The sequence below is a fragment of the Euwallacea fornicatus genome, chromosome 27 (assembly GCF_040115645.1).
Source record: "Euwallacea fornicatus isolate EFF26 chromosome 27, ASM4011564v1, whole genome shotgun sequence".
NCBI classification, from domain to species: domain Eukaryota; kingdom Metazoa; phylum Arthropoda; class Insecta; order Coleoptera; family Curculionidae; genus Euwallacea; species Euwallacea fornicatus.
Genome location: NC_089567.1, coordinates 1,702,104 through 1,723,252, shown reverse-complemented (window position 1 = coordinate 1,723,252; position 21,149 = coordinate 1,702,104). Strand labels below are relative to the sequence as shown.

The 21,149-nt window shown below is 35.4% G+C and overlaps 1 protein-coding gene across 15 annotated transcripts in view; it reads right to left on the bottom strand.

The window, feature by feature from the left end:
* Nucleotides 1-21,149, bottom strand: part of CAP (Cbl-associated protein) — a 96,739-nt gene that overhangs the window by 46,539 nt on the left and 29,051 nt on the right. For 12 of the 15 annotated variants that reach the window (XM_066297120.1, XM_066297134.1, XM_066297133.1 and 9 more), the window contains 5 exons: nucleotides 18,219-18,292; nucleotides 18,043-18,150; nucleotides 9,145-9,252; nucleotides 7,629-7,706; nucleotides 2,456-7,030 (listed from right to left, as the gene is read on the bottom strand). In XM_066297120.1, the coding sequence (XP_066153217.1) occupies nucleotides 2,456-7,030; nucleotides 7,629-7,706; nucleotides 9,145-9,252; nucleotides 18,043-18,150; nucleotides 18,219-18,292 (4,943 nt within the window). Of the gene's footprint in view, nucleotides 1-2,455; nucleotides 7,071-7,178; nucleotides 7,309-7,628; nucleotides 7,707-9,144; nucleotides 9,253-14,707; nucleotides 14,815-18,042; nucleotides 18,151-18,218; nucleotides 18,293-21,149 lie in introns of those variants that run through there. The other 3 variants (XM_066297129.1, XM_066297131.1, XM_066297130.1) reach the window with 3 other exon arrangements.

Below are 21,149 nucleotides of genomic sequence, written 5' to 3'. Positions count from 1 at the left end.
ATTTTCAGAAAATTATGCAATTACACCAGAGTAAATTTTAATAGATTTCAAAGTACATACACATGTTGATTTGTATAAAGATGGAATCAAAGAGTGAGCTAAAATGGAATTCGACGTTGCAAAGTTGGAACGTATAAGATTGCTCTTACATAGCTAAAGGTTTTTGTCAAAGTATTGCCTTAAACTAACCATTCAGTTCGAAATATACGGTGGACTGCACTTCTTCCTTTCTAATCACCCTGTATTTTATTCAATAATTGGGCTGTCCTGGCCATTCTAGCTAAAAATCGTATGTGTAACATCCTATTCAGGAGCAAATTTCACCGTGAACGAAGCATTCAGTTATTAAAACCATTCTTTGGTGTAATTCACCTAGTTATCACATCTGGATATCTTTCTTGGATAAAATACAGGCTCTTTCGCTAGAAGAGATAAGGGAAATTTCCCTTGCCATTACGTTGTGACTGATGCCTCATACCAAAACTTTCATTCATCAGGGGAGAATCTTTGAAAACGTTTATTTTAGTTCGGAAACTCACCCTTTCCGTATTTAGTTCAGGCAATTAGTAAAAAAGAAAATCCCAAAAAAGATAGATATTTTGATTTCCGCACAGGTTTGATACTGAAAAAAGCCATTTATGATTCTCACGTGATTAAAACGAAAACACAATTAAATAATGAAACAATGCAGGAAATGGAGGAAGATTGATTACTGCATACTTTGCTACATATTTCTCTCAATGGGATCGACATGTGGTTTTCGTTTAGAATATATGGAGAACTAAAATTAATCATGTGACGTATCGTATCAAACGGTGTATTTTTCGAAGGCTGCTCGAGTTCTAATTTTAAAATTTTAAATTTAGGTTAATACGACCAACCGGTACAGTCGATTGCAAAAGTTTGTCCGGCATTGTTGTTTTCCTTATCCTGCTTAATTGGCTTTTAATAGCCCATATTAAGTGTCGCCTAGAACGTGGGACCATCTGATGGATGAGTCATAAGACACTTTTTAGAAGGTTTTAAATATCTTTTTAAATTTTAAATGATAGCCAGAAACCACTTGTTGGACTTCAAAGGAAGCAAATGGATCACTGGAAAAGTTGAAAAAGCTCAGATCTCGCGTGGAGCTTTTGCAAAACTGATTTGGGAAAACTTTTCGAAACGAGAAGGGGGGGGGGGGGGGGTTAACCGGGTGGTGGGAGAAAGCAATATGGCACGTGTCCTCCTTATTTGTTACGCACCAAGGTCTTTACGTTTCCGAAAATCATTATTTTTTATTTAGGAATCGCGATGCATTTTGCAACTTTTCGCTCAGCTACCGAAGTACCAGATAACGCTTGTTTTTCTAAATAATTATAAAACGATACCAGAGATGCAGTAGGATATAGAAGAAGAAAGAGATTCTAGGTTTAGGATATAGAAGTAGGAAGAGATTCTAGGTTTAACCGGAATTCAATATTTTCAAGAAGAAATGGTCAATAGCGTACCAACAAAAGTGGGCGGGGTCAAAAGGTGCGGCTCCACGCAAATTCCTTAATTGCCAATAATCATTTGATCCGATTAGGCGATGGAGCAAACTGCGACAACTACCCCCATATCAAAACGTTAGTGATTTGTCACGAACACTTCTAGAGGTTTAGGAACAATTTGACAGTTTTGCACACTTTGAACGGTCAAAGGCCCTAGATATCGCGGTCGAAAGTGGTGGAAAAATGAAATGGAAAAGACCACGTCGCTGTGGCAATGCGGCAAATTTTCCCCCCAGCTATAATAAACAATTTGAGTGACATATCTCTAGAGCGTTAAATTCATCTGCGATTTGCAACTTGCAATTTGCATTTCATCAATGCATTAACATTAATAAAAAAAAAATAAAAAAAAATAAAATAAAAAAAAAAAAAAAAATTTCGACAAAGTTCCCATTGCAAAATAAAAAATTTCTAAAACTAAATTTGAATTTTTGTTGCGGAATTGTCTGAAATAATTCATTTATTTAAAATCGACGCTCTCAGTTTGTTAATGTCAAAAATCTAACATCGGTGAGAACGAATTTCGTATCGTTTATGGCTTTTCATAAGTCGTAAAAAGTCATAACTTGTGTGCATTGTGGACTGTGGCGCATACTGCAGGAGCAAGGAGCCTTGCAGTGGTTAACACATGCCGCCACATTTCGTAATTTGTAGTTTAAGCACTGATACTGCTTAAGTTACATCTGAAGATTCTACTTTTTGAAGTTTCCGCTAACATTTTAAGTAGTAAATGAATTCCTTCCGAATGAACGATGAACAGTTTTAATTTTAAGAGTTTTTTGATCTCCCACATAAAATACTCTTGGTTCGGGGAAAAAGCGACGAAATGCTGTAAGATGCAGGCAAAATACAACTTCAAAGCATGGATAAACAAAAACAATTTGTTAGTATAGACACACTCAAATCACACTAAATTCACTTACAACTTTCCTCCTCTTGCTGCGTTGCCAGCTCATCTACGAATTCCTGCAAGTGCCTTGGCAAAGTGTCAACTCCTTTCACTTGGTTTCGATCCAGCACGATCACTGGGAGCGCGTCCTCCTCCTTCGATGTTGCGACGTTTTCTTTTCTGGTTTCTTTAATCTCACCGTCAGTTTTCCACTGTTTCTGTTTCACTTTATCCATGAATTCCTGTTCTATTTCTACAGGATGTATGATTTCTCTCGATCTCAGCCGGGAGTCGCCCGAGTCTTGGTCCAAATCGTTGCTGGAGGAAATTTTGATCACTTTCTGTTGTTTTCGTTCTTCCCGCTCTGAGAATTTGTCCATGTACTCCTCGTACATTTGCTGTCGGAAATACTCTGTGGGAAACACTGGCATGGAAAGAGGTCGTTCCTTTCGTTCAGCAAAATCTCCTTTTTTGGAAACGAAGAAATCGTCCACTTGGAAGTCGTTGCTTGGAGCCATTTCTGCGCGTAACTTCCTCTTCTCTTCCTCCAACTGCTCCAATTCACGCTGGATTTCTCTCTCTTTTTCCATGATGTGTATAAGCTGTTTTTCATAAATTTCTTGAGGCAAAGAGCGCCGACGATTGCTTAGAATTTTCGCGTTCTCATTTTCTTTACTCGAGAAAGTTCGCCGTAAGTTATTTATAGGTACGCTAATGCAGTCGAGGTTAGACGTACTCTTGCTTTTATGTCTGGCCAAAGTTAGCCATTCACCTAAGTTTTTAGCTTTCAACCGTTCTTTAGAGTTGTCTCCAGGATATTGGGCTCCAGGATCGGAATCAATGGGTTCCTCTCGGATTATAGTCAGAAGGCGATTCGCGGGACTAAGAGCTGTTATACTGACCCTGTCACCAAAGAGGTTCTTGGACAGTTCAGAAGTGTCGTCATAGCTTCTACGAGTCAAAAACTTTTGGTGCAACTCCAAAATCTTTTTCCGTTCATCTTCATAGACGGCCCTTGCAATGTCTTTTTGCGTCCATTGAGTGGACATGTCTCCTATCCTGAAAGGAAGCTTGTTAGTAAGCTGGTCTATGGTCTTGGACACCTCGGCCAGTTCTTTCAAAATGGTCTCGCCAAAAGGCAAAGTCATAAGAACATTCAAAACAATATCTCTTAGAGACATTGGCTCGAAGACTTGTTCATCTTTTGCCAAAGACGCTACGTCCGCTAAGGAAGAACTTGGGTTGTACTTGGCAGTACACCTGGAACTCTCTTCACTTTCCGTACTATCACTACCTACAGATGGTGGGCGTGGAGGGGTGACTGCGTTCGAAGATCTGTTTGCTTCACAGGGTTCTGGCTCTAAAGGCCTGTTTTTTTCAAGAAGGCGTGCCCTGGATCTACGAGGTGGTGGCACGGGTGGTGCTTCTGGTATTTTATTGGATTCCGGCGGTACTGGAGGTTCTCTTAGGGTAGGTGTTAACTTAGGTTTTTTTGGTATTGGCGGTGGCGATAGGACTTGGGACTTTTTCGGTAAGGGTGGTACTATAGGTTCTTTAGCTGCAAGAGGATCTCTAGATTCAGGTGGGGGTGGTGGATCTCTTAGGACATGACTCTGGTGTGGTACTAGGGGTACCTCACTGAACGGCAGTGTTTGTAGTATTTGTGACTTTTTGGGTAAAGGTGGAACTGGCGGTTCTTTAGATATAGGAAGTTCTCTGGGATCAGGCGGCGGAGGTGGGTCTCTCAGCATTTGAATATAGTTGTCTACAGGGGGTATCTTCCTAAACGTAGATGGTACTACTGATTCTCTATGTATTTTCTGTTTGTCTGCAATATTTTTCAAGGCCTGGCTAAGATTTTTGATTTGTTCTGATGCGAAGGGTTCCTCGGTTTCTGGTGTAACGGGGATTATTCGTTCTTGAAATTTTGAAGGTGTTTCGAGCTTAATTGGAATTATTGTCTCCTTTTTGGGTTCAGGTTTGGGTTGAGCAGAGTTTTCAATGCTTATTGGGATCAAAACCGTCTTGGATTCTTTAGTTTTTACAGGAATTACATGTTCTTCGCATCTAACATCACCACTCAAAATTTTCTTCAAAATACTACCCTTCTCTTTCACACTTTCAGATTTCTTGACAATCTCATTATTTAAGTCTTTACTACAGTTACTTGTGGAAAATACTTCAATGCGAGATTTTACCAAATCATGTCCTTTCGCATTATTCTCAAGGGAACTGTCAACTTCCTCATACTGTTGTTCCGTAAATTCTTTCACTCTTTTCTGCACGAAACTTTTTCCCGGAGTATCCTCCTCACAACACATTGTTGTAGCTTTAGGAACTGTGTCATTTATATCATATCTATTCTCAATCGAAGGTGTGTTGGACCTTCTGGAGGTAGATCCAATTAGTTCCTGCTTGTTAATCTTTTCCCTAATTTCACTATTAACTTTAAGAATATTTTCAAAATCTCTCAATTTCTGGATGTCGGTTTTGTTGGAATCCTGTGACGTCATGATAACATGCTTTAGGATAGCTTCCTGTTTAAAATTTGAGCAATTTTGAAAAAATGGTTGTACAGTATATTCCAAATCTTTTTCCATCTTAGTATCGCCGTGTTTCAAAGATTCGTCAACTTCAACTTTTCTGACCTCTGCACTGTCTATTTCGCCATTCATAGTTTTCTGAGCCAGGTGCACTGCAGATGTGGTTTTAGATTCCGCGATTTTCGATATACGATTTAGAGTTCCTGGCTCTTTGTCCTTTAACACATTCGGAATTCTTGTATAGTCAAAGACAGTTTTTGTGGGAGGCGAAGTAGGTTTAGATACAACTTCTTCGGGAGTTGCTGGAGGAGTGAGTTGGGCCGCAGTTAAAATAATATTTGGATCAGTTGAAGGTGGCAAAACTTTAGTACTAGAACTAGTTTTACTTGATAGGACTGTTGATAAAGTTTCCTCTGATTTTGTTTGCAAGTCCAGTGTTTTAGTATTATGTTTATCAATGCTATAATTATTAATGTTCTCTGGAGTTGTGCCATTTCTTTGGTCGGGCTCATAGGTTGATGTTTTGTTAAGTTCGCTAGTATTTCCTGTATTTTTAATTGAATCATCAGCAATTTCCCTGACAAGTGATGTATTAGAAGATATATTTGCTTCATTTCCATCCTTGTCCTTATCGATATTCAGTTTTTTTACTTCATTATTTTCCTCTATTTCAACTAGTTTTACATTTTTGTCATACTCCTTATTCTCAGTATATTGCTTAGTAGTAATTTCCTTCGTTTTTGAAGAATTTTCAATTTCCCTGTCCGATTTTTTGTCTTTAATAACTTCAATGGATTCAATATTGTCTGTTTCTTCTCCATGTTTTTCATTTTCTTCTTCTGCATCTACTGTTCTTTTATTATAATCGCTGATCCCATTGGTTCTTGTAAATACAGTAGTAATTATCTCTAAATTTTGAAAGTGATTTATATCTTCATTTGCGTTTTGTTTTAAGCGCTCACACGAATTTGCCGACGAACTTTCTTTCGTTTTAAGAGCACTTGAGAATAAATCCTCACTATCAAACCTCTTATCCTTTGTTTTATTAATTCTGACAATATTATTAGCATTCACATCTACTACGGCACACACTGAATTTTCCACTGCATCTTTATCTCCTGCCAATATTAGTTTATCACCTTCCACGCCCACATTCCTCACTTCCTCATTTTCATCCTCATTACCGTCTTGAGCATCTTCGAAATCATCACTTGAATCCTGCAAGTAAACTACTTCAGGCAACTCTGCACTCGGTGATGTAATTCCCTTTCCCACTGTTTCCACTACAACTTTCCTTTCCGTGGTCTTAGCATTTTGCACGGATTCCCTATCACTTAAGTCGCTGCTGGCTTCTTCAGAAATGGCATCCAAATACCTAGGATTCTCAGCAATAGGTGTAAAATACTCCTCTAGCTGCTTCCTCTTTTGCTGTTTCTTGGTTTTGGAATCCAATTGAGTCTTTTCATACAAATTTTCGGCGGATTCTTCTGGAGAACTGACCAGTTTTAGACCGCCTAAGAAACTCCTCAAAGCTTGCTCATCTTGTGGGCTGATATGAGACACTTCTATTTGATTGTCGTCGTTCAATTGCAGAGAAACTGAACATGACTCGCTGTCTGATTCGTCGAGTAAATTCTCATCTGAAGAAGCCTCGGATATCACAACGTTGGGTTGAAGCTTTGTGTCTTCCGATTCGCTGGCTTCTGACAGTTCTTGAATCTTGAGGAAATCCTCCTCATCTAAACTTTTGCTTTTCGCTTTCAACTTCCTTGCATTCTTAAGTACAAGTTCCTTGGGCGATTCTACTTTATACTTGTGTTCGATCCTTTTTAGTCTCAGCACATCAAGTTTAGTAGTTGTAGGTTCAAGGTTTACAATATTGGCATCGTTGTTAGTATCATTAACAGCGCTATCAGTCTTGTGGATGCCTACATTCCGAGTCTTTTGGTTTTCTTGTGAAACTATGCGGTTGAGTAAATTTTTCCTGCGTTGTCTTCGTTTCTTGCTTTTTGACATTCGATCTTGTCCATTGTTCATTTCTTGAAAGTCTTCCCACTCCGATAGTCCTACATCACACGAAATTTTCTCGGTATTTGATTAAGTGTCCTCAACACCAAAAAAAAGAAAAAATACTTAAGCTATTGTACTTGAAGATGACAATGTAGAAGAGTGTTGCTGATTTAAAATAAACAAAACCTATATGTGTTTGCTTACATTGCGTCTACGATAAACGTTTACATCGATTAAATTTGCAGCACTTTCCTTACATCACATCGAAATGTTTTTCAATTCTTTTCCATTGTAGCCGTTAAGATATTAGCTCGACACCGCTTCACAGGAAAACACCAAACACTAATAGAACACAAGCACTTCCTACATTTTCGCACTGGTTCTGCGACCATTGTTAGTGTTAAAAAGCGTAATTGTTTATTAGTCTAAAGGTATATTTAGAGATAATTCGCGCGTAAGTGTGTGTGTAATAGATTTTGTGTAGTCCATTGGCGTGCGAATTTGGTATGTATTTGTTTTTAAATTATCGTTGCTTACGTTCAGCCCAAAGGCGTACGATTTGATGATAACAATTTCTAAACAATCATTGATCTGGATTGGTGGGTAGTGTAACATTTGTTTAGCAGCAAGAAGTCCAAAACTCTGCAAGCTTACCTTCGTCCGGTATGGAACTGCAATTTGAATAGGAGGATTGTCTGGATGCAACTGCGTGGTCTGAGAAGATGTTTTTCTCTAAAACAAAATAAGAGTGTTTTCTAAGTATAAAACATCATTGTTAAAGTAGGTATCAATTGCAATAGTAATACGTAACTGGGTAGTACAAAATGATTCCATCTAATGCGTAGGTCTCGTTACAGGGTCATACATACATATGTATTTTATCTTGTTTGGAATATCAATCTGCTTATTTGTGAAAAGCAACATCTCCCTCATAAAAAAGAAGCATTTTCCGGAAGAACTCAGGACGAAAAAACATGGAGAAAATATAAACATATATAACGAGCTCCAGTTAGAGGCAAAAAGTTATATAAAAAAGGCTTTTTTTGCTGAGACTATAAGAAAATGTATTCGGTTAACGCACGCTACTGATGGCGTTTTTTTCCATAATTTGAAGTGCCTGTTGAGTTTACAAAATTTGTTCTCTTCTTGTATTGTTTCAAAGCTTATTTGTTCCAGTATTTACGATACTTATTGGGCCACTTTTTATACAAACTTATCTACATTCAGGTTAATTAGATGATATGATTGTTTTTCTGGAGAGAATGGTGAAGGAAATTATCTCTTAATTTGAAGAGAGTATAATTGACTCTTAAAAATATCGACGATATTATAAAAAAATATGTATAAAGCAACGATTACACATGATTTCATTTTTTTTAATTTCCAGTTCAAGACGAAATAGGATTTATGATTAGTAACACAATTTTGAGGCCAATTCTCCTCTAGAACATTTTTTTAATGAATTTAAACTTTTTTTTAATGAATTTTGGTGTTTTTTTCGAGTTAGAGGAGAATTAGCTAGGATATTTGAGGGAGATTGACCTAAGGAATTGGACTCCCAATTCCGTGGAAATTTCGGTTAACGTAAGATTTTTCTAGGTTTAAATTTTGATAGATACTATTTTTTAAATGACCATTTGAACGCATTAAACTGCTACAAGGAAAAAAAAATTATTGTTGAACTACTACTGCAACTGTTATCTAAAACTGTGCATTCCCTGACTAATTAGTTTAGGTCAATATATAGCTATTTTTTTCAAAAATATTTTTGTTTTTTCGAATGTGATATTAAGAATTGGGATTGCAATGAAAAAAATTAGGTAATATCTGCAGCAATAATGACATGGTAAATATGTCGGTTTTTTAGATTGTGCACATTTAAAAAACTGTTTTTAGTGGTTTCATGTGTGCGAACGATCATTTCCTTCTCCGCGTACAAATTTTATTCAGTTTGTTCCAACCTTTATGTTCTTACGGTATATTTCAGTTTTCCCTGGGGTGGCATGAATTAGGTCAAAATGTCAGCAGAATTGGGAAACCATTCCCGTTTTTTATTGACCCTAACTCAATAAAAAAGCAACGCATTTCATGGCATTAAATTGGGTCAGAAAACGACTTAGTGGACCTTTATTTACTTTTAACTCTAACAAGTCGGGGAAACGAAACTTACCCTCAGCTACTAAGGTGCCAGATGTGGAAGTTGAAGATGAGGACGAGATATGCGATACTGGAATGTTGCTGATCACGGTAACGTCATCACTACTGGATTGTTTAGTGTCTGAAAAGTACGATATTCTGTGAGACTTAATTTAACGAATTAAAAAAAACAATAAAGCGACTATAAAAATTCTCATTAATCCATATAATGTGGCTCCGTGATAAACTTCATCGTTGGATATCCGAGATCATATTTTATTGCCGCAGAATTGAATACTCGAACTTGAACATATGAAAATCCAAGGAAGTAAAACTGGTTATAAGGCGCTTTAATACCCTCAAAGGCAAAACAATAAATTTGTTTAATCATGCATTTTTTTTTTTAATTATATTTATTCCCTGCGATTTAGAGCAATTTAGCGATTAAGGATTTGTTTGAGTATTTTTGTATACAAATAATTAATGATCAAAGTTCGATCTATACCGCATTATTACAGCCTAATTACCATACAAAATTACTAGTCTATCTGACTATATAGAAATCGGTGAGTACCGGGTATGCGTTTTAAAATAAGTAGACGTTTCTGTCTCGGGGGCACAGATGCAAGTCATCTATAAGATGTCCAGTAACCGATATTCAGCATAACTAACGACAATATTATTCGGTATTAACATCATTCTACCTTTTAGTACACGTTAGACAACATAACACACTTGATAACACAATGAAAAATTAACGATCGTTTCTTTTTGGAGAAGTACGTAAACGTCCGGCGGATTTTAGCAGGACTGCTCCGGTACGACCGCAACTGAACGATTGTTTAAGCGAAATGGGATGTACCATGATGGGCTGAAGCATACTTCCGTATCCGTTTTTCGTGGGAGTGTCTCCGCACTGTTATCCCATTTTATAGAGTGGCCGCACCTTAAAAGATTCGACTATTACATTATACTCCCCTGCATGCGGTTATTGCCATGATTTATTCTGGTATGGCCTCTATTACGGATCCTAGTCAAATGTAAGTCAATCCCATGGGTCAGCAATAAAGATATTTACCTAAGACCTTGAGAGGGACAGAATTCAGTACCTGCATAAGAGACTCGCACGGTTTATTACTGTTACACTCCCATTTAGCATTATACAACCATTTAATATTGTTTAATACCGATACTCGTTCGTATTGATGTTCAATTCGGACAAGGTAAAATGAGCCCATTGAATCAATTTCGTAATGAACCCACTATAATGAACAATACAAAACGGTCACACATATTTTAAGGCACTTTCAAATAGCCGTGGAAGCTATCCCATCAAAATGGGTCATTACTGAATGATAATCTATCTAGCATAAAGTTACCTATGGGCATTTGAGTACCTACAGGGTGTTTTTTTGTTGTGGCTACCATTGCTATCTCCGAAACGGTGAGAGTTTTAATAACTAAGCAATCGTTATCAACTTCATTGCTCTAAATACGTACCTGGAATTTTTGCTTCATATTTCGAAAGCGCTTTTTATTCCTGACAGACTCATGTATAATTTATTTATATTTATTAACGTTTCAACCTGAATAATTCATCACCGGCTTATTTTTTATTTACTTTTTTTTAATTTCATCTATAATTTTCTTAAAAAGTAAAATGTTTAGATACAGAATAAAGTAGCTCGTTGTTATATCAAACAAATTTGAAATTCCTGCAATAAACGCTCAAATTGGATTCCATCAACAATTTGGAAATGACTCAGTCACTTCTCGAACTCTCTTATCGCAATATCTCCTGTTGTTTTTGTTAATGATTCTAATTTTGCACGAATTCTGAGACATAAATAATCTAAATTTTGGTATACAGAAGTGACCCTTTGAAGTGACATCACAAAAAAAATCTAGCGGCATAAAATCTGGAAATTATGGCGGCCATTCTATTGTGCCTCTTGTGCCAATCCATCTCCTTGAGAAAATCTGAACAATACACTCTCTCACACTTGCAACATAATGTGGTGGTTCATCATCTTGTTGGACCCAAATATTATCGGCTATTGATTGGCCAGTTCTTCCAGGAAAAATTGCGACTAACTATTTCGTTTTACAGCAAATGCAAGTATGATGCGTTATTTAAGTTCTCTTTTATGAAAAATGGACCCATGAAGTGATGGTCGATTGTACCCATCAATACATTGAGTTGTTCCGGATGTTGTGTATGCAGGGTCTGCATCCAATGAGGATTGTGTTGGGATTACTAGCGACAATTACGTCGATAAATACATCTATTTAAACAGAACGTTGCTTCATCTGAAAATTAAACTCTAGAAAATAACTTATTATCCTGAATGCATTTTTCTTGCATTATTTCACAAAATTCCATCCTTCGATCGATGTCTTCAGGCGCCAACTCTTTGGCAAGGGAAATCTTGAATGGATGAAGTTCTTCTCGTTTTAAAAGATTGCTTACTGATTTTTTAGATACATCAAATTCCTAAGTCTTATGATCATTTTTTTACTCTTTCTTAGGTAGGAATGGATTGTTTATGTAGGAAGCAAAGATTAAATATCTCAATCTTTTTAGGATGCGGACTTCGATAATTTTTTTAAAAAGAAAATTGCAGATTTAATTTCAGCCTGAGTACACCACTGTGTCCTGTATTGAATTACCTTTCATTGATTATACCACCATGGGTACTTTCCCCTTTAAAAATAAAATGTTAGTGAGAGTAGCTGGCTAGGGGTTGAAAATTTTAACATGGAAAATAATGCATTAAGTGTCTTTGTTAAAATAAAATTATACGTGTTTAAACGTTTTTTTTTTTTAATATCAAGGGTATGAAAGGTACAACCGCGGTGCAGTACGTTTTACAAGCACTGTATACACAGAGCGTGTAACTTGAATGAAAGGATGTGATTTACGTATTTTGATTGGTGTTGTCCTTCAAAGTGCGGGTCATCCGAGGCAAATGATGCTTCGACTAATTTATAATGAAAGAACCACGGATAATTGGGCATAATGGGCTACTGCACAATACTACAAAGTATTGCGTAATGGACACAAAAATTTATGAGTAATTGTATGTGTTGCACAGTTCCGTTTAGAAACCGTCGGTGTCGTTAGCAAGCACACCGAAAATGTTTAAAATTTTCTTTAAAGAAAAATCAGATAAATGAATCTTTTCGTCATCATATGTGTGTAGGAATAATAACAAATCCAAGATCTTCGTGACGTATGTGTATGAGGATCCAGGAAAACCATAAGGATTGCAAAGTGGCCGCAACAGGTCACCTTTTTGAGATGACCAATGGCGCATTTTAAAATAGTCACGATAAATCGCTTATTTTAGAACATAATTAGTTTTTAAAAGCTTTTCTTCGACAATTTTTTGAGTGGAATACTAACATGATGTCAAAATTTCAAAACGACGTTTCGATTTGTTGGAACCATCATCGAAGTTAGATTTTCTTCAAGAATTATGATTACCTGCAGTTGGATGGAAAATAATATAACTAATTCGCGCATGTATTAACAGGGATTAATAAATCCAAATGATTTAATTCAGTTAAACCTTTTCGTTCAATTTCCATTAACAACATTGGACGTATTTAAATTGCCCTTGGATGAAAACACAGAGGAAATCGATAGGATAAGCACCAGAACCATATCACCAATAATTGTCTTTTTTCTGGTTATGAACCGAGTATTGATTCGCTCGTTCTGGGTTATGGTTCTCAAGTATCATAGGAGAATCTTAAATATGGGAGCGGCATCATTAACACCTTTCTACACGCATATCCTCTACAGTCTCACTTGGGATTAATCACAAGTGATCCGAACCTGGTGAAACAAAATCTCACGAATTTTTGTGAGTAATTAACAATACATATTCTACAGGCGAATCTCAAACGAGACGTGAGAATGATGCCCCTGGTTCCCGGTTCCGGGCACGGTGGATACTTCTACTTCTCAGTTGCTTTATGTCATGCACGACCATAATGATGGGTAGTTTAGAAAAAGTAATTATTGCTACCGGTACCAAACAAGGATTGAATCTGACATTTAAACAAGGTGTGTGTGACATGCAGCACTAAAATGAAGTGGGTGATATACAGGGTGTCCCTGAAATGACTGTGCAACGCTTGACAAAAAATTCCGTAATCAAAAATGAGACTGTTTAGGCAGACTACAGGGTGCCGAGGTTCTCAAATTAATATCGTTTATTTGAATTGAGTGCTGGACTGCTGTTGTTTAATCGTAATGAAAACGTGAAAAGTTCTAATTTTGAACGATCACCTACTTAGTTTAATTAATTAATAATAAATGTGATATATACATAGATAGAAATGAGATAAATGAAATATTGAACGGTTTTCTGAATATATAGATGAATTCGTTAAAAAAAAAATCTGTACCTCCAGCATCGTGGCGAGTTTCTTCCACATTGTTTTCTCAAAAATTATGGATTTGCAGGTACCGTAAATATTGTTTTTGTAAAGAGATTGTACGCCTGGCGAAAAATTTACCAGAGACAAAAAAGTTTCAAAATAAAGTCAGCTAATAGTAGAGCAAAAATTAAAATCATTCGTACAGGGAGTAACAAAAGTGCAAAATTTTCTCTAAGAACCACGCTTAAATAAAAGTACCAATACTTGCATGCGTTAAAAACAAGATTCCACTTACGTCCAAACATACCAATTTATGTAGTAACTCTTGGTCTAAAATTAGTGAAAATTGGTTAGAGCGTTTAGAAATTATTAAAAAACAAAAATCATGTTAATTTGAAAACTGTGGCGCCCCCTAGTTTGCCGAAACCACTTTATTTTTGCTTAAGAAATTTCCGGTCAAGCTTTGTATTGCAAATTTGCAGGTTTCGAAATAAATGCAGGGCTTTAAAGTTTAATAAAAAAATCAGCAATGCAAAAGAAAATTGAAATCGCTTATGCGCTTTTTGCACAAAGTTTTCCGGGCATTTATTGTTACAAAAAGCGCTGCATTTGCGGTCCAAATTTGAATTTTAGTTCCATCAGTGCCGGGCCCAACGGTCCTAATCCGAGTATTAAAGAAATTGCACGCTACGATTGCTCTCTAAACAAAAACGACTTTTCCAGCCTTTGGTAAAATTTGAAAGCAAAAGCTCTAGTTAATTCTTTTGAAGCCCTATTTTTAAGAAAAAAGTGAATTATTTTAATACATGGAAACTCACTGCATTTGCCACAATACAATTCCCAATTTAGGAGGTTTGAGCACTATGGGGTTCAATAATATGGACCTAAAGAAAAAAATTAATTTCTGCTTCGTCTCTAACACTTTTACCACACATACGTATATCTCGAGTATTACGGATTTGGGAAAATTAGTTTATTAATTATTACCCTTATTTTTCACAATTCTATCACTGATTTTTTTGACATTCACGTTTCACGAACGCCCTGTATAGGACCCGATGTGCGTTTATTACTTTGCGCCTAACAATGATGACAAAAAGCAATGAACAGTCATTAGAAGATCTAAAAAATTCCGAAGTTTTTGTATACGATTTTAGTAATGGCAATGAAGTATTCACATTAGGCCATGAATAAACTCCAAACGCTACCTTTAATGGAAGGTTTTCTCCTTATCCCGATTTTCGCCAACATCTTTTTCCATCTGCGTTTAGTGGGCCTTTCCGTAACTGAGTCCTCACTTTCTTCCGGTTTCCGTCTAGCACAAAACGACCACGGTAATTTCATAACACCAAACTTGGGGCGCAGATACAAAGAAACAAGCAACGACTCCAAACTTAACTTAACTAAATCTCTACAAGAAGGTTCTAGATCCATATGGGTCTAGTAATAGGAACACACCCATCTCAAATTTAGCGGAACAAATTTGATTTGTGTCTAAGGTGAGACACTCCTGTAAAAGTTCGTTAAGAATATGTATGTTCTATGTTTAAAAAGAGCTTGCTAATAACTGCCAAAGCTCAGACACCCAAATAGAGTTTACCTAATAACACTGGTCTACAAAATGTGGCTTTAAAAAATTATTTTTCATGTAAAATAGTTTTTTTTAATTAATTTACACATGCTGAATGTGAAAAAAATAATACTTTTTCAAAGTTGGTTTCAGTTTTGTTTAAAAAAAAATAAAATTTTTGTGCAAAAATTAATAGATGTCATACATTCTTCTGCTCATTTGCAGAGTTGCGACGTAATTTTTTCGCTGCTCTCTTGTATTCTGCTTCTGGAGCATCAGGATAAACAGTCCAGCAATAATCCACCAATATGGAAACATTCCACTTGCCAGGACATCGTTTTCCCATCATTGTGATGTCCTGATGGAAGCACTCCCGTGTGCCTCCCAGTCACCAGGGAAGAAGTCCGGATGAGAATGTAAAAATTGGATTTTCAAGGACATGTTGCAACTCAGTTCTTAGCATGATAACAAATTTTGCATAATTCGAGATAGTTTTTACTCTTCTTATTTTTTAGATAGTTTTTTCCACAAGACAAAACCATTCTAACCTTTTTTCATTACCTTTCGAAATAAAGTCAGTGGTTATTGAAAAAAACTTTCTTATTTGAAAACCGACGGATGTATCTTCCTTGATCTAGGCTTTATTTCATTTTGAAAAGTTCTGACGAAGGTAATGAAGAGCAGCTCCATTTTTGTCCATTGTTTTTACGAAAATTTCCATAAGCCTTAGCTCAATGTGCACTTGTGGAAGTAACACTTCTAGTGGGTCAACTAAGGGTTATTTTGAACATTTTTTCTCAGGTTTAAGCAATTGAGGATTAAGCTACACTTTTTTTTATCATTCTTTTTTCTATCACGAGTATTCCATTCGCAGGTGAAGCAATAAAATTTTATGTAGCCTAATTGTAGTCCAAGCAAAAGAGCTACGATTTTTAAATATCCGTAGATTTGTCATTGGCATCCATCATATTTAATTTGTAATAAAACCGTTTTAATATGTTTATCAGACCCTCATATTCACTGCGTGACCAATAGGAATCGAGAATAAAATATTCTGAGTATCTAGCAAAATAGCTTTAACACATAGCTTAAAGCTACCTCTGAGCGGTCTTCATTCGTTCCGTTTATACAGGGTTGCTCATTAATGCGTCAAAGTGAGATATTTCAGCAAATATCAATTTTAAAAATAAGTGTTTTATACCATTGGTAATTAGGTGATGCGTATTTTATAAATATTTTTAAGTAAGATACAGGGTCCGTTAAAAAAAAAGTGTAGTAGTACGAAATTATGTTTCTTTAAATGGGACCTACTAAACTTTTTCTCACTTTCGGATTTATTGGCAAATTTTATGGTCAGTTTATGTAAAGCGTTTTATGGCAAAACTTCATGATTTCCGAATTATTGGGGAAAATTCGAAAATTTCTATGGCTGCAAGGTCCCACGAAAATCGCTGCAGCACCCGAACCGTTGCGAATTTCGTAATCAGAATTATGGGACTCCAGGAGGGCCTAATGCTCTACATTTTTACGTGTTTTAATTAAAAGACAGTTTTGCTTAATCCCCAAAATAGAGCTGCGAATTTGCATGACTTCAAACCTGAATAACTTGCCTATTTCAAATAGAATGCCCCACTTTTCTCGACGGCATCATGTTCGGAATCCAAAAGTACGTAAAACTACGAGAAATGCTATTATTTTTATGTAAACGAGGTTTTTGCAACAAATTCCCATATCGTCCTCCATTTCGATCAGAATACAGTTGCAAGCTCGCCAGGAAAAACCAATTTACTTATCAATGGAAAATATAATATTCATAAAAAATACATCAGAATTACCGGGGTGATTCCAAAAATAAAGTAATAATGCAATCATCGAGAGTCATGAAAATTTTTTAAATGATACTTGACGTCACGAGATGCGATTTTTTAAATGTTTAGAAGCTAAAAAGGGACAATGTCAAGAACTTAGAAAGGGTCGTGTTTACGAATAGCACAATGTTAACAAAAGTTGTAGATTTTTGGACTTTGGACACGATGCTGTCAAGAAAATTGGGGACTTCAATTTGAAATAAGCAAGTTATTGAAGTTCGAATTCATACAATTTCGAAGGCCTATTTCGGGGGTTATAGATAACTTGTTTTTGATTAAAGGATTTCAAACCTTTGCTCGTTAAGGCCTCTTAAAGCCTCAAATAATTGATATACAAATTCGTAGCAGTCAGAACGCGGCATTGATTTATGTCAAATCATGCAGCTATCAAAATTTTCGAATGATCGCTAATAACTCGGAGGCGATAAATTTTTGACGTAAGAGTCTTAACATAAACTGACCTTAAAATGTAATGATAAATCTATTAAAAAAAAAAAACATAATTTGGTATTAATAAATATTTTTTGGCGCAACCTGTACATTTAATATAATTTGAAAATACGTACCTCTAATCATCAAAAGCTTTCATATGAAACATTTCTTATTAGAACTCATATTTATTGAGATATTGCACTTAGACGCACCAATGAGCAACCCTGTATATAATGTTAAGGGTGATCCACGAACCACTAAAATCTTTATAAAAATTAAACTTTCGGCAATTTCAAATATGGCGCCCACTTAGAGTTGAACGAATTAATAATTCTTATTTTTTGTTAAATAGTGAAAATTTAAACCAATAATTAACTGTTCTTATCGATATGTATTCAGCATGAGTAGACGAGCGGAAATCACTTTAAATTATTTCGAATGCTTTTCTACTGTAGACTAGTGTAATTAAGGGTGATCATAAAAAAATCAGGCAGCAGTTAAAGTATGGAAGGAGTAAAATTGTAAAAAAAATGTATGAATTTGTTTCCATTACAAAGTGCCCATTGTTAAAATTGGAAAAAAAGTACCTGTAAATTAATCGCTGTATTGATGCGTGTCGTATTTGAACCTTCAACGCAATTGAAAAGGCCTATGAAATTACACTGAAACTCACCTTGATCGTTAAGGTGCTCCTGGTGAGATTTGAAGGGCTGAAACTGCTTGCGATTCCTCGATGGATAGTTTTCCACAGTTTCCTTTAATGAATAAGTAACACTGGATCCTGAAATTCAGTTTTTAATGAGCAAAAATATGCGTTGGAAATTCATCGTTAGAATGAACTGTGCTTACTTTTTACAGTTTCTTGGTGAGTTTCTTGATGCACAGTGCGGTATTGTCGTCGGCTGCGGGCGAATTCACTGTTTCTACAAGGATCAAAGAGAGTACGTTGAATTAGCCAATGTAAATCATTCCCGACAGTAAGTATTAGAATAAACAGATGAATTATAGAAAATCCTGAATAACAATTTGAAGTATCAGTAATACTAATCGGCTAGTCGGGAACAATGGATTTTAAAATTATCTGTTATCTATTCTGGTATTTTTATGGTAAGCGTTTCTCATTATTTGCTATGAGGACAAATACATCGACTTATAATTCCAAATTATGGCAGATATAAGATAAAGCGCAAACAACTTTGGATGCAGTAAGCCCTTATTAAATTTAAGTGCCTACCCTGCATTTTCACCGATATTGTCTCTCCCGTGGTTCAGCAAGAGTAATTTTTTTCCTCAAATCCTCTACGATAAAATTCGAAGTGATAAGATAAAAATAGGCAGTAACGAAGTTAAGACTTAAGTTAAACAGAAATAACCCAAAATTCACGGAAACTAGATACGTAGAATTTCTAACTGATATGAAGCGCTACAGTAGAGTAGAGAAGTTCTTCCACCAGGTGACGCACAGGAATATTTCAGCTTAAAGGGTTTCTCTATGCTATATACAGGGTGGGGCACCAAGAGCGCCTCGGGGTATTACGTCCTTATTAATAATTTGATCGAAAATTGTTTTTTGAAGTGTATGTAGGCTCTTACAAGGTATATTTTAAAAATATTTTCATTTATACAGGGTGTATATAAAAAAAAGATACATCTCAAACATATGTTTCTTGTTAATGGAACACCCTATATTTTATTACACATTTGGAATTATAAGAATAAAATAGTACAAGTGTGTATAACACACATTGTGTCTAAACCAAGAGATGTATCTTTTTTTATATGCACCCTGTATAAATGAAAATATTTTTAAAATGTACCTCGTAAGGTCCTACATACACCTCTAAAAACAATTTTCAATCAAATTATTAATAAGGACGTAATTCCCCGAGACGCTCTTGGTGCCCCACCCTGTATAAAGAAGATGTTTCTCTATACTTCCAACTGAACAACAAATTTACAGGAGTATTAAATCCTTTTAAAATGGTCTACTGCCGCATTTCAAAAACAATAAGATTTAGAAAAAAAGTGTAATATAAAGTTATTAATTTTTCCATTAATGTTTTTTTTAATATTTTCGAAGTCACGTGATGCTCAAGAAAACTATGGAGTGACAAAAATATATTTTTTTCATCGGAGTACTCCATATTTCGTTACCGATGCTGATTCTACTCGTAACTCTAAGTATGTTTTGTTATTACAAAATATAATTTTTTTGCAGTTTTAGGAAATAACAATTTCAATATTATTTCAACTCCTTTTATTGGGAAATGTATCAATCTAGAATGTAATTAAACAACAGAATCCTGTACTTGTAAGTTGATTTAATTATAAATATGGAGTAGTTTCAATAGAAAAAATTATGATTCATGATAGTAATCAGCTAAGTATTGAAGATGTCTTCAGTTTAGATGTCGTTGAATTGAAAAAAGAATTTATTAAAAAAAAAAAAAAGTTCCGGGGATCCCATTTTAAAAATTCGAGTTTGAGGCACTTGAAATGTGACACGTACGGATATTTTCTTCACACTCTGTATGAAATTTCCTGATAATTATAAATATACTTTAGTAGTAGAGCGGCCCTTTGTTTTCAAACTATGCAATAAATACTACTTATTCAGAGTTTTAAAAAGCTTGTTTTTTGTTCAATCTTTATTTTAAGTTGAATTAACTCAAAAACTGCTAAAAATGCTTCATACTTCATAATAACTAAATGTACTTATAATTACAAGCAAAATTAGTACCCATTACGAAATATAGGTTATTCCATTGAAATATAGATATATTTTTGTCATGTCACGGTCTTCTGAACCGCCCTGTATTCGAGCGAATACATTCAAATTCGAATATATTCAAAATTAAAAATTCGTGAACACTGAACAACTTTGATATTAAACCTTTTCTCATAAACCTCATAGTCTTTGACGTAGTGCCGTGGACCATCCTGTACCTATTTCTTCAATAATTGATATTAGAATGGCACATTTTCGGTTGTGATTTTAGTGTGATTATTTCGGTTCGGTTTTGCCTGTTAGTGGTTTTAACAGTTCATCAATTTTAATTGAGAAAAAGGTTTGTTTAGAGAATGAAGGCGTGTCCTTCACATGAAAACTTGACCTTTTTTTCCATACGCTGGGTGAACCTTACTTTAACAAGTGCGAACAATGTGCCGTTCAATTCCAAAAAAATCATGTGTTAATTGTGAATTTTTTTGCATGGGTGCCATTTACCCTTGTTGCACATGGAAGTGTGTGCAAAGTAAAAATAAGAGTGTCGGAACTATTGGACTAAAATTGACCGGTATAAAGTTCGAAATGGTGACTAAGTTGCATTTTGATTGGGTTTTGCATATTATTAGATTTCCGCCATTTACTCATCAATTACATCAACTATTGAACATTTTAAAGTTTAGATCCTCCGTTATTAGCTGCTGTTACATTATTTGATGCTGAAATGACTAAAGTGCAAAATGAGCGATGGCACTGCTGTTAATTAGCTAGTTAGCATAGTTAAAAGTAAAACTTAACTTTCTTTTTTGAATGCGACAAATTTTCATTTACACATTCCTTTTCAATGGAAAATTCGATTTTTTTTGTGGAAATCAAACATATAACTTGTGTTTGCGATATTCCAAGTGGTTCGGAAGTTTACAGAGAAGAGAAAGGGAATTCATCATGGATGTCATGGATATTTTAGTGATTCAAAATTCAAACGCATAAAAAGAATCTAAAACAATGTTCGCGACTATTCATAACTGAGGTTGTGATTGACCTGATTGGCAAAA